At 40.3% G+C, this 14,294-nt stretch overlaps 1 protein-coding gene across 3 annotated transcripts; it reads left to right on the top strand.

The window, feature by feature from the left end:
- The first annotated feature begins 225 nt into the window (after positions 1-225).
- Positions 226-3,373, top strand: LOC136459640 (uncharacterized). 3 transcript variants are annotated; one of them, XM_066459479.1, is made up of 4 exons: positions 226-947; positions 1,604-1,815; positions 2,608-2,968; positions 3,054-3,373. In XM_066459479.1, exons 1-4 carry the CDS (start codon positions 680-682, stop codon positions 3,062-3,064), a joined length of 852 nt encoding a protein of 283 aa, XP_066315576.1. In that variant the 5' UTR covers positions 226-679; the 3' UTR covers positions 3,065-3,373. The 3 variants fall into 3 exon arrangements, with proteins under 3 accessions (XP_066315576.1, XP_066315578.1, XP_066315577.1); XM_066459481.1 differs by having other exon boundaries at positions 1,709-1,815; positions 2,608-3,373; XM_066459480.1 differs by having other exon boundaries at positions 1,631-1,815; positions 2,608-3,373.
- Positions 3,374-14,294: the final 10,921 nt, after the last annotated feature.

Raw genomic sequence — 14,294 nt, 5'->3', positions numbered from 1 at the left:
TCACAGAAGTTTAAATACTGTCTACTACTATCGTGGTAAAAAAAAACAGAAAGCATAAAGGCCAATACCTTTGCACTTCAAGAATAGGAAGGTTGTACTCTACTGTCGGAAGAGGAACAGTGGGCATCAACGTTCTGGCTAGGGCTAGAGCACTGGACATGGCGTCGGGAGAGGCCTCCACTGCCGACGAAACACCTCCATCAGCCGCCGCGGCCGGCGCAGCCAGCGCCGCCAGGCCCTCAGCACGCGCGGCAAGGCCAGAGGCCGCCAGGGCTGCGGCTGCTTGGCCCTCCATGGCGATCGGGCAGCCATCATCATCTTTGGGCGCCGATCCATCCATGGGAGTCGAGGAAGGGAAGGGTACGGCGGCGTCGGGAGGAGGGGAAGGAGGAACGGCGGCGGCGGTGCTTAGGGCGGCGTCGGTCTCGGAGGGAAGGAGGAACGTCGGGTAGATGAATTGGTACGATCGATCAACGATACCAAAGCAGAAGGGCAGAAGGGTCACAAGAGGGCTAAAATACATGTATTTTGATTAACAAAGTGAAGAAATACGCCAAATGTCATCTAAAATAAGAAGCCAACGTTTCAAGGGTCATTTTAACGAAGTCGACGATTGGAGTCCTATAATTGCGAAGCGCATTGTTTGGTGTCCTATAATTGCAATTTTCTCCCATGGTTGATGGCAAGCGAAGATTGCGACGGGCTTCCCATGTACATCGAGGAGGATGAAGAGGAGGCAGCAGCGGAGAAGCAGAAGCATCAGCAGCAGAGTCAGAAACCGCCGTTTAAGCACCCGTGGGAGATTATCACGCAGGAGGAAAAGGCGAGGAGGGAGTTCAATTTTGCCATGATGGATAAGCTTTTCGAGTTTGACCCTAAGACGGGATCCGGCTCCTACACCCAAGTTTGGTTCGTCAACTTCATCACCTTCAACCTCGATGATGAGAGTAATCCCTCACTCCTGACCTTCATCCTTGTTTTTTTTTATAATGGGCATACGTTTTTCAGGAATCAGGATACAATCTCAATTAGTCTCGAATTGCACAGACTAGTACTGACTATTTTGTGGGCAAATCGGGTTATCTTTGGTGAAAAAATAGAGAATGGGATGGGCAAAATGGTGGGAAACTACCAGGCAAAATGGTGGGTCAGATCTTGCAGGTGTTCAACCTGTGTGTAGTCTGTCTCACACCAAGTCACTTCCATTCAATCTGTACTCCTAGAGGCAGTGACAGCGTAGTGATTGTGACAATCACAATGCTAGCATTTTTATACAGCTTAAAAAAATCTTTATTAGTGTGGATGTGGACTACCATGTGTAATCTGGTTCCCCTTTAGTGGGGATCATGTTTGAGAAAAAAAGTAAAGAAATTGTTTAGATTCGTGTGAAACAAACATACGAGTAATTTTCATAAGAAGACATACTACTATTTATGTAAATAAAGGATCCTATTGTATGGAGTGCTGTTTCACTGCAAAAAAAAAAAAAGTAACATGATTATATTTCTTGTACGATGCTATTATTTACTTCGATTTACTTTTTGTAGTTTGTACCATACTATTCTTCTCTAGTTGTAAAATAACCTTATTTTCTTTTCCTCAGCACAATATGGACCGATGCACTTTACAGATTCACTTATCAGAGATGACCACAAGTTGACCGACTCTTTAAATGTTCTTTGTCTGAAGATAAGGTCTTCGGATGTAGGTTACCCTATCAATGTGTATGGGACTGTGATAGTCAGAGATCGTTTGGATATGAAATGCAACATCTTCCAGCGCAACAGGAGCAATCGCCAACTTGTTGAGTCAGAGGTATTTTAAGAACTTTAAAGAATGTAGGCGTGAAGTATTTTCGTCTTCTTTTTTGGTTTATGCAAATAACTGTTTTATCAGTCTTTAATACTAGACTAGAATTCTACTACTAAAAGAGTGCAACATTTTATCATTCTGGTGCAAAAAAAATATGCTATTTCCCTAGTTCCTATATTTGTAATATGTACTTTATCGGTTTATCCCTTTGGCATATCTTTTTTTGAAGATTGCATTGGAATGGGTGTCACACTTGTGAATCTGCTGTTGTTTATTTACTTGAGTTTTAGCAATACTTATCCCGCACATTCTCACTCTAGTAGTAGTATTTGTTTAAATTAATTCCAGAGGAAAGATCTTGATTGTAATCTGGATTTTCTGTGATAATGGTCAATAAACAGTAATGTATATTATGTGAAATGTTGACAAATAAAACTGTCGCTAAAGTTTCATAGCGTGATCTTGTTGCTTTCATTAAAGTGGCATGGTACACTCTCCAATTCTCCATGTAGGTGGCCATTGACTATCATGTAGACACTTCCAATCTGTCGTTGAAATAGGAGGTGTCATTAAATCTATCATCATAATACCACGCTCCATGAAGATCTTGGCTGACTTTGTGCAGTTTCATTTTTCTCGTTCCAGTTTATCAGCATGCTAACTTTTGTGATGTTGTGCTATTTCCAATCTCTAACACATTTAACATATGGAAAAATCAATGAGGAACGGTTTGCTGCCTACTAAGATAGTATAAGGGATATATTTTGTTGACATTTTCTGTGAACTTGCTTGTAGGGTGAATCTTTGATTCTGACTGGCCCAACCAGAGGTATTGTTCTTAAAACTGATGCTTATTTTGAGATAAATCTGAAGATCACGCAGGATAGAGAGAGCGAGGACAGACAATTTAGCAAAACGTTGATTGACGTGAATAGTGCAAGAATTAACTACAGGGTTAAAACGCAAACTACTGTTAGCTGGCTCAGCGCGGTGGATCTGATGTTTTCATATGTGAAGAAAGCATTGGAGGGCACAATGGAGATAAGAATACTGTCAGGGTCCAGTTCTTTTTATGGAAGAGTAACTGTTTGCACCGCTGATATTCCAAGTCATATTCTGTTGTATGACAGTGATGTTCATGGTGCAAATACTATGGGTAATGACTGAGTTCTAAAGCTGCTGCGTCGTGTAGTTTCAGTCTCGGTAGATCAGATTCTGATATTCCACGTATATCCCCGCAGTGGTGATTTGAATCCTAAAATGTTTAAATTTACTCCGCTAATTAAAGGCGCAGACAAGGTTGAGATTACTTGTGGTGGCCACAGGATGCAAGTCAAAGTTACTTGGTCGATCTTGTCATATAGAAGAGGATCTCTACAGTGAGAAGAGGATGATTGTACGAATTCACTTGTTTATCTTCATGCATTAGTTAATTTTTAGACTCCGGTTTGTAAGTATCCACGCTCATTGTATCCGCATTCTAAGAAGGCGGTTATGTGAATGAAGTGGTGCTTTAATTTACTTCCTTTCTATTTTTTTGAAATTAATTTGCTTCCTTTCAGTACCAGATGTCTAGGACGAAGGTGGTGCTAATTTACTTCCTTTCAGTACATTCTGAACACGAGCACGGGCAAGAAATAGAAACAGGGGCCATGGCCCATTGGGCACGTACAGCCCAGTCCAACCAAAAGAATCGGGTCGATTTCGCCGTTCTCTCACTGCCTGACAAAAGTCGCACGGAAACTTGCTGCTGGTCGTTTGACGCCGGATGCGAATGGAGTTGGCCACACGCCCACACCACACCACACACCAGCGGCGCCAATCCGCATTCAAGAGCTGGCGACAGCGCTAAAGTCAAAAAAAAAAAAAGATTACCGGAAAGAAAAATGCCTCGGTGGATTTCTTTTTTTATAAAACATTTTGCCAGTGGTTATGATCTTTTCATCTCCGTCTTTCATGATCAACATAGTAGATAAAAGTAGAACGTATAGACGTAAAAGATAAGAAGACTATTTTTTATTTCTCTGAATATTGGTGATTACAACATAGAGCTCCCACACACACACATATATATATATATATATATATATATATATATATATATATATATATATATATATATATATATATATATATATATATATATAGTCCTACCAAGACCTAAGAGTTTGGTAAAAACCCACATACAAACGGACTAGTATTCGGATTCCACCTTCTCATTTCTTTCTAAGATAGAATCCGTATGTTTTACAGCACTCCCTCTTGGACGATTATCACGATATGTACATGCCTCATTAAAAACTCCATCCAAAAATCCAGTGGAAAAAAATAGTTTTTGGAGAAAAGAGTACATCGCATTCGTTAATTGCATTGCACATGTTATCTCATTAAAAATATTGCATGGGAAACCTTCAAATAAAAACTCACATAAGAAAAAAGAGTACAACATTTAACATTCTTGGTCATGTATTCTTCATGATATTCTATTCTTCATAAATAGATATTTATCTTCATGATCTATGCATAAACTTTAATGTTTTAGCAAGTATCATCTACATGATCTTTGTAATTCTAGTAGTTTTAATTACCTTCGAGGTAGATTTACTCAAATTACTCCCCCTCATAAAGCCATCCTTTGAACTTCATTGTTTAATCCATACTTTTTCATAAATGTGTGCTTAATAATGGTATGCATTACCATAATACCAAAATATTAGCTTACCATTATTCAATTAATTATAATATGAGTAAACAAGAGCAATATGCTTCATGCATAAATAACCACTTATTAGTTGTGCAAAACAAATAAAATTTATCGTTCAGGGTAAAAAAATCCTTTCAAAGGATTATGGGGGTAAATAAGTTATAATATTCAATATCTTCTAGATAGTGTATCAAACATATACTAGAGTTTGAATACTTATATTTTTTTCTTAGTGGATTTTTAAATTATATGTTCTTCAAATCTTCAGGATTTTAATTGTACCACGAAATAATAAATCCAGTCTTACATTAGGTATTTAGGGGATAATTCAATTACCAAAATCATCATTATTTTTATACCTTCTATGATATTTAGAGGATATCAACACTTCATTTGCTAGCTTTTGATATGCACTTTCTGAGTATTTACATGACACCTTCATGGTGTTTAAGACTCCTCATTTTCTTTCTTTCGGGTCTATATTCACTTTAGGGATCAATGGTATTTATTTAAGAATCGATTGGTAAATCCTTCATGGATTAGTTCCTTCAAGGATGTTCTTATTTTCGGTGATTTACATTTCTCTTCCACGAGATATATTCTCTACTACATGAGAGATTATTCTGAGATATACACAATGAGATAGTGTTATTCACTATAAAGTCATTCGATGACTCTATTCTTCTAGGACATACTCTTCTTGAGACTTCAATATTCATACAGAAATATATATTCTACCTTATACTTCTTAATACTTAGTATGAGATTTAATTTCTATATGTTGTGATTTCTATTTTTCTAGAACTATATGGATTTTCAGAATCCACTTACTAACTGCATATTCATATCATTTCATTTGCTAGAGATATAGTAGAACATTTATTTCTTCATAGTAGGAGATTCAACCTCAATTGTTTTCTTCATTGACCCGATATAATCGCTACATGCGACTTTGCCATGGACTTTGTTTTCTCGATTCAGGTTCTCATAAGAGAAACATTTGTAATTATAGAGGTAGCATTGTCGATAACTATTATTTTCTCCCAATATTCTCATAATATGAGATTATTATATCTCTTTGTTATTTCCAAACAAGAGATGATTTATTGTTCTGCACATCCAACACTAATCATGCGCGCGCTTAGTGTGTTGGATCTCATCTTCATGATGATCCTCTTCATGAGGTGTCTAATCTTTTTCATGAGGTGTTCTCTTCATGAGAATGGAGGAGTTTGTTCTTATTTCATTTCACAAGTATGCACTAAACTAGAATCCACAGGCGTCTCCATAGATTTTAGCTTGATAGTATACAATATTTAGTTTACTACTAGTAAACAGAACTTCTGGTTTATAACTTCAAGTTACTCTTCTTATTTTTTAAAAATATCTGGCATATGCTCTGCTTCATGCTTCACAAGAGCATTAGTCAAACTATTATTTGATTTAGTGCGTGATATTATTCCTGCTTTAAGCTTCAAGGAACATTTTCTTTAGATTATTTTCCTTCTATGGAAATAATATTTGGCATTCAAAATAGGCTTTCTCTCTCTTCTCCTAATACCAATATTAGATCTTTAATAGCATACTTCAAAAGATATCCCCTATCATGAGCTTAAAATAATTCAAAGTCATGTATCTCCATCTACAAGTGGAGGCCCATTCATGTATGCTATGATGAAGTTTTATGGGAAATATTCACACACAATTTAAACATGAGTTATTATTCATTAAATGCAGCAAGCTAGAATACATATAGTGCACTTAAGAATGTTCAACATTTCTACAAACTCAGGGATGTTCTTCCCCTGATTTGCACATATTATAGTTCAGAAAACAATTTCATTGTCTAGATTCTTTATTGTTTAGCCAAAAAATTGATCCAAGTACTCATATATTAAAAAATAGACCATACACTTCAAATATATAAAATACGCAACATTCAAAATCACATGGAATATCTTCTAGAAATTTCTAATTGCCATTAATACAAAATTTCTCAAATGCCTTTTCTTCAAAAATCCTAAATCATCTAAGTGTGTTATCCACCATCTTAATTCCACAATCATTCATCCCATCAATTGGGTCACTTCTCCATTTAGCTAATTTCATATTAACTAACTCCCCTGATCTTAGGTTACTTGACCATAGACCAATATAATGCTTATGCATGCAATGCATTGAAAGCAAAATATTCCTTAGTTCAATGAGAACTACTAGTGTGGCAAAATTGTCTGAAATAACACGTTTTCGGAGGTGCTCGTCTTCCACTAGACACTAAGCACCCCGAAAGTTAGCTATATCGGACAGTTCCGTCGAGCCCACCCCAAGGGAGAACTCAAAATAATCCACATTTTACATCTAGAATCCAATAATGAGTATGAGCTTACAATACTTAGTCCATTTCATACAACAAGAGTTCTTAGAAATTATTTATTACAATACCAGAGTTCAGAGTGCGATAATTAAATAGCGGAATGAAAATAAACATCTAGCGAAAATGATACAAGGATCCGTCTGTGTCCACCAGAAGAATCCTCCACACAAGTGCTACTCCTCAAGCTACACCTGCAATAGGGGTAAAATAAACCCTGAGTACACAATATACTCACAAGATATACCCGACTAATGGGAATAGTTTCCCGACTCCAAGGAGTATGATAGGCAATATGGGTTTGTTGTTTTCTTTTTATTTGCGGAAAGCATTACTAGAAGTATGTCCTTAAGATCAAGTTTTATTAGCAGTCATGATTACTTTATTAGCTAACCATTCTAAGTAAGCACATATTCTACTTTCAAGCAAGGGTTGAGCAATCAGAACTATTTTACCATCTTTCATCTTCCAATTCTTACTACGGTGCTAGACCATAGCCAAGTCATACTGTCTAACGGAAACGGTGATTCATGAACCAATGTATCTTAGTTGGGTACCCCAAAACACACGCCATATTTGTACCCTAGGCACAAACAAGACCAACCCATTCCACTCCTGTCAAGGGGTCTAGGTCTCCGTCCAAACTTAGACTCTAAGCCCCCACACTTGAGACCTAGACTCAATATGATGCTTAGACCTCCATATTTCCCTGTCTCCAATCAGTCGGTCTAAAAAGAGCCAAAACATATGATAAGAGCCTAACGAGCCTTCCCACTCCTATAAGCAAGTATGTGCTCAAGATAATAAGTCTATGACCTGACTACCGTCCATAGCAACGGACAGACCTTAATCAACATGAATAGGGAAAACAGTGTAACCAAGCTAAGTCCCGTTGGCCGCGGGACACAACCTATTACACCGGCTAATACCCATACCATATCCCTGTTTGGTCTCTATTTTCTTTTCATCATTTTATTATGAGAGTACTAATAATCACCTATTGTGAGTAACGGCAGGTTACTCACGCTACCGAAAACCTAAGCATAGCAGTTACTCAAACTTGCACTGGTAAGACTCTTAGGACAGGTATATCTATGCATGTGGTTTCCATAAAATTCTTGTAATATAAATACACATAATATATATAAACAGTGATTATAAAAAATAAGGGGTTATACACCAGGGCTTGTCTTGGGCAGGCACGGTGTCAGCTGAGTCAGTCAGTGGTGGCTTCAGGACCTCCTCCTGCACGAGAATCTCCTCCTCGAACTCCTCGACGAACTCCTCAAACTCATGATCGCCGGTGGTCACGATCTCTGCCAACTTGTTCTCTACATGCATGCGATGATGATGCAACACTTAGCATTTAGGCAATAAAAAACTCTTAAAATAAGAATACACATACTAAGCTACTAAGCTAGCTCTAATGACTAAGATACTAAGCTAACTATCATCTTCATCAAGCAGGGTGTTGGATTCAACTAACAAACCCTTAGCTTAGCAAATTAAGGAATATCTTTATTTCTTCTAGTGATTTAATGTATATTGAAACAAAGGGCATTTAACTACCCTAATGCTTAGTCTACCCTAAGGTTACAAAAATTATAGTGAGCACGTAATAATACCATGAAGCTACTATAAAAATTTTAGGACCAAAGCTAGCACCAATTTACCACAAAAAATCCTACAATGATTAATTTAATAATATAAAGCATTCTCAAATGATTTAATAGCTCCAGGTATCAACATGTATATATATGAACTAAATACACCAACAGATAGAGCACAACTTTATGAACCTAACAAAATTTGTTTCATAATTTTTAGACACCTACATGATTTTATATTAATTGCCAAAGATCAGCTCAGAAATTAAATTAGAAAAGTATTTCTAATTCCTTATGTAAAAGAAAAATGAATTCTCCCACGCCGCCCACACGCGGCCCACACGATGCAGCGTGTTCGCGAGCGCACGGTGGGCAGCAGTGTGGCCCATGCGGAGACGGCCCACGCCGGGGAAAGCCCACGTGCGCTGGCGATTTTGCAAAAGAGACCTTAAACTTCTTCAGAATTACAGCTAAGTACTAACACTATTTGCCCCTCTCTTAAACCTTTTCACGTAACCCCCTGGCTTTCCTAGAATTCCCCTATGCACACCCCTAGTGACCCAGCGCACGGCGGCGTGACGGCCGGTGACACACAGCGGCTGCGGCGGCCACCTAGGACCTGCTATAGACCACCTAATGGCCCAGTCACCATCTCCAGCCCGAGCGGCTATGCTAAGTGGTGGTTTGGGGTGAGACGACTTGCTAGGGAAGGCTGTAGCGACGCACGGCCATCCACTATAGCAGTGCCATTGTTCCGATGAGCTGATGTAGCTACATGCCTAATTGCTTAGCATGTGAGCATCAAGAGGCTACCTTGGATCAGGCCAAGGTGACGGTTGGGGTAGAGGATGATGGAGGAGGGCTGGCCATGTGCGGTCGAGCCATGCGGCGATGCACTGTGACAGCACGGTCACATCAGCAATGACGAGGAGGCGGCAGCGATTCCACTAGGGTGCTCAAGGTGGAGAGGGAGATAAGGCAAAGCTAGTGGTGCAGGCGAATTGGCTCGAGAGGGACGGTAGGAGGGCTACCCTCGACCATGGCCGAGTGTGGCCTTAATGGCACGGTGGTGGAAAAAACACCAAATTGGAGCTTGGTCGTGCTCGCTTTAAGGCTGGGTAGGGGTCGGGGGTCAGGTGGCTTAATGGAGAAGTCAGGGACATGTTGAATCAGGTGATGGTGACTCAACCATGTCGAATTAAGTGAGCAGGGTTGGCCAGTCATGGTGGTAGAGAGGGAGGGGCAGGTCTGGCTCGGCTCATCCTCGCCTTAGCGGCAAGCGGTCGATTGGACCCGAGGCTGCGTCTGTGCACCCGCAACACGACAACGCGGCCAGACCACATATGCTCGTGTGGAGGCAGGTGGGGGCGTGGCATGCGCGGCCGTAGTGACCTTAAGGCGAGGCGACGACGCGAGGTAGCCTGGACAGCCCACGTGCGCGCGGGGACAAGGCGTGCAGCAGCGCAGCATAGCGTCGTAGTAGCGTCGGTAGCGGTAATGCGAGGTAGGGTAGCAGTGCGGACGCGACGGTGAGGTGATGGCGTCGGTAGCTGCTCCGTCATGGCGTGGGACGGGGCAGGCAGCAGTGGCGGTGGCTCCGTGTGGCGGGGCCAGTGGCGACAGGGCCATAGCCAGGCCAGAGGAAGCCTTAACCGGCCACATGCCACAGCGTGCGCACGCGCGACCAGCATGGTGACGTGGAGCGCCCGAGCCTAGTGACCACGTCCACTCGATGAGCCAGCCCGAGAACGTGCCGTGCATGAATTTTAAAGCGTCGATAGCAACTAAATGGTTGAGGTTGACACTAAACCGCCTCTACCAATCCAAGCTAAAACACGACACCACCTCTTAACTCAATTTCTCAAAATAATTTGCTAAACATAGCAATATCTAGCTGTTGATAAACTTGGAATTTTTTCTAAGTTTTTGAGCTGAACTTGATTTCAATTTGCAATTTCTAGGATAGTAGAAATATTAGCTAGTAATATTATTTTTCAACAGCAAGTATTTCACTGCCATTTACAAAGTTTATATTTCAAACTTTATTTAAGTGTCACATGTGTGTTCTATAGTGTTTTTCTCAATAAAAATTGGTTTACAACCCTACTTGTTAACTGTATGAGTTATGGAGTAACTTTTTGTTTAACACTTTTATTGATCGTTTTAATTGCAATGCTTCATCTGTGCACTCCCTCACATGCACTAACACATAAATATGATGCTCATGATGTGTCTTAGTAAATGATTTAGGATGTAACACTGAGGGTGTTACAACTCTCCCCCCTTAAACAAAATCTCATCCTAAGATTTCATGTGAGTGCCTAGTGTAGGAAAAGGGTAAGAGTATGCTTTTAAAATAAACTATTACATCGGCACACCAGGGAAAAGATGGGGATAATGCTCTAGAATATAACTCTCCTGCTCCCAAGTTGCTTCGTCCTCCAAATAGTTTTGCCACTAGACTTTATAAAATTTTACCACTTTGTTTCTAGTAACTCTCTCTTTCTCATCCAAGATTTTGACAGGATGCTCAATATAAGAAAGATTAGGTTGGAGAGGGAGTCCTTCAATTTCCACCACTTTCTCAGGAACTCACAAACACTTCTTTAATTGGGAAACATGAAAGACATTATGTACTGCTGACAAAATATCCAGAAGTTGGAGACGATAAGCAACAGTAACACACCGTTCCAAAACTTTATAAGGTCCGACATAACGAGGAGCTAACTTTCCATGGACTTTGAACTGATGCACACCTCTCATCGGGAATACCTTTAGGTACACATGGTCACCAACTTCAAACTGCAAGGGTCTTCTTCGCTTGTCCGCATAAGTTTTCTGATGATTCTAAGCTATCTTCAAATGACTCTGAATAACACTAACTTGCTCTCGAGCTTCTTTGATAAAATCAGGTCCAAAATAACCACGATCATCCACTTCAATCCAGTTAAGAGGTGTTCTACATTTCTTGCCACATAGGGCCTCAAAAGGTGCCATACGAATGCATTCTTGATAGCTATTATTATAAAAAAACTTAACTAGAGTCAAGCATTCGTTCCACTTCGCTAGAAAAGAGATGACACAAGCCCTCAACATATCCTCAAGTACCTGATTGACTCTTTTTGTCTGATTGTCAGTATGTGGATGATAAGCTGAACTTCTAAGGAGACGAGTACCAAGACATTTCTAGAGTTGCTCCTAGAAACGAGAGACACTATCGAAAACAATGGTAAGAGGAACTTCATGTAGGGTCACAACCTGATCAAAATACAACTTGGCATACTTCTTGGCTGAATATCTTGTATCCACCTAGAGGAAATGAGCGGACTTGGTAAGGCGATCCACAATGACCCAAATAGAGTCATACCCCTTTGTCGTGTGGGGGCAAACCCACAACAAAATCCATGAAAATAGCATCCCATTTCCAAACAGGGATAGTCAAGGGCTGTAGAAATCCAGGCGTACGCATATGGTCCGCCTTAACCCTTTCACAAATGTCACATTCTGAGATGTATTTGTTAATATCCTATTTCATATTTGGCCACCAATACAAGTGACGCAAATCATGATACATCTTATTACTTCCCGGATGAATAGATAATTTGGAGTTGTGAGCTTCATCCAAAATTTTTCTCCTAAACTCATCACTTGAGGGAACCACCAACCGGTTCTTGAACTTCACCACACATTGATCATTAATACTGAAATGAGGACCACATCCTTCGTCAATTAACTTCTTGATATGCAGAATTTCTAAAGCATCTTGCCTTTAGTCTATAATAATTTGCTCAAGTAAATCCAAGACTAGAGCGATATGGGCTAACACCTCAGGATGGTTGAGAGATAAAGATTCTTCTTCAACTTGATGCGATTTCTGACTTAAGGCATCAGCTACCACATTAGCTTTCTAGAGTGATAATGAACTTCTAAATTGTAATCCTTGATTAACTCGAGCCACCTCCTTTGCCTCATATTCAACTTGGAATGAGTGAAAACATATTTGAGGCTCTTGTGATCTGTAAAAATATGTATTTTATTTCCTAACAGATAATGTCTCCAAATTTTTAGAGTGTGCACCAGTGCAGCCAACTCTAAATCATGGGTGGGATAATTCAACTCATGCCTTTTTAGCTGACGTGAAGCATAAGCGATCACACGTCCGCCTTGCAAAAGCACACATCCCAGTCCCATCCTAGATGCATCACAATACACATCAAACCGCCTATCAATATCTGGTTGGGCAAGAACAGGAGCAGAGGTAAGAAACTTCTTCAGGGTTTGGAAAGCTTCTTCACAAGCCAGACTCTATACAAATTTGACATCCTTCTAGAGCAACTTGATCATCGGTTGAGCTATTTTGGAAAAATCAGGGATGAAGCGCCAATAATACCCAACAAGACCAAGGAACTAACGAATATGATGCACTAACTTTGGAGATTTCCAATTAACACGTCCTGCACCTTGCAAGGATCCAAAGAGATGCCTTCAGGTGTCAGGACATGTCCCAAAAACTGCACTCGATCCAACCAAAACTCACACTTGCTGAATTTGGCATACAGCTTGTGTTCCCTTAACCGAGTCAGTACCATTCAAAGATGTTGTGCATGCTCTTCATTGTTCTTGGAGTATATTAAAATATCATCAATGAACACTACTACAAACTTGCCCAACTCTGGCATAAAGACTAAGTTCATGAGGTACATGAAGAATGCAGGAGCATTGGTGAGGCCAAAAGATATGACTAGGTATTAATAAAGCCCATACCTAGTAGAGAAAGCTATCTTTGGTATATCTTGTGGCTAGAACTTAATTTGATGATACCCAGAACGAAGATCAATCTTTAAAATATCTTGGCACCAGCCAACTGATCGAACAAAGTATCAATACGAGGTAAAGGATACTTGTTCTTAATGGTTACTGCATTGAGAGAGTGATAATCCACACACATCCGAAGAGTGCCGTCCTTCACAAAAATAGCTGGACAACCCCAAGGTGAAGAACTAGGATGGATGAATCCCTTCTCTAACAATTCCTCTAGCTGCTTCTTCATTTCTACCAGTTCCGTTGCAGCCATGCGGTAAGGACACCAAGAAATAGGAGAAGTACCAGGTTCTAACTCAATGGCAAACTCCACATCCCGGTCCGGTGGTAACCTAGATAGATCTTTAGGAAAGACATCTGGAAACTCACAGACCACAGGAATAGAGGTAAGGTCAGGAGACCCTTTAGTACGAGCAATGACTAGCAAGGCGGGGACTGAGGGCATAAGGAGAGACATTCTATCCTTAGAAGAAGGAAGCTTCAACTCAATAACTCTTTGCCTAAGGTTTAAGACTATCCCATAGTTTCTCAACCAGTTCATTCCTAGAATTGCATCTATGCCTTGCCCAGACAACACCATGAACTGGAGACGATAAGAATGAGTTGCTAGTATTAGTCTCACTGTGTCCGTCTGAGTTTTAGCGCACAACTGTGCACCTAGGGTTCTGATTCTATAGGCAATAGGAATAGCCATAGTAGATATATTGTGCCTTTGTGCAAACCTCATACTCATGAATGAATGTGATGCACCAGAATCAAATAATACATATGCTAGGTAGGAATCAATGGTGAACATACCAGCCATCATAGGCTCTCTCTGTAGGATCTCCTCAGCCTCGGTGAAGTTAACCTATCCTGAGCGGCTCACGGGCACCTTCTTTCTGATGATAGTCCTCTTGACCAAACGAGAGTTGGCTGAAGGCTAAGAAGACTAGGGAGGCTAGTTCTAGGGGCACTCACGAACATAGTAGCCTTCCTT

Source organism: Miscanthus floridulus, chromosome 6 (genome assembly GCF_019320115.1).
Source record: "Miscanthus floridulus cultivar M001 chromosome 6, ASM1932011v1, whole genome shotgun sequence".
Classification (NCBI taxonomy): Eukaryota; Viridiplantae; Streptophyta; class Magnoliopsida; order Poales; family Poaceae; genus Miscanthus; species Miscanthus floridulus.
This window is presented reverse-complemented; position numbering and strand designations above follow the sequence as displayed.

Coding starts and splice junctions, on each gene's coding strand:
- LOC136459640 (XM_066459479.1), top strand. CDS start 680: ATGGCAAGCGAAGATTGCGACGGGCTTCCCATGTACATCGAGGAGGAT. Junction 948..1,603: donor CTTCAACCTCGATGATGAGA/GTAATCCCTCAC, acceptor TCTTTTCCTCAG/CACAATATGGACCGATGCAC. Junction 1,816..2,607: donor GCCAACTTGTTGAGTCAGAG/GTATTTTAAGAA, acceptor ACTTGCTTGTAG/GGTGAATCTTTGATTCTGAC.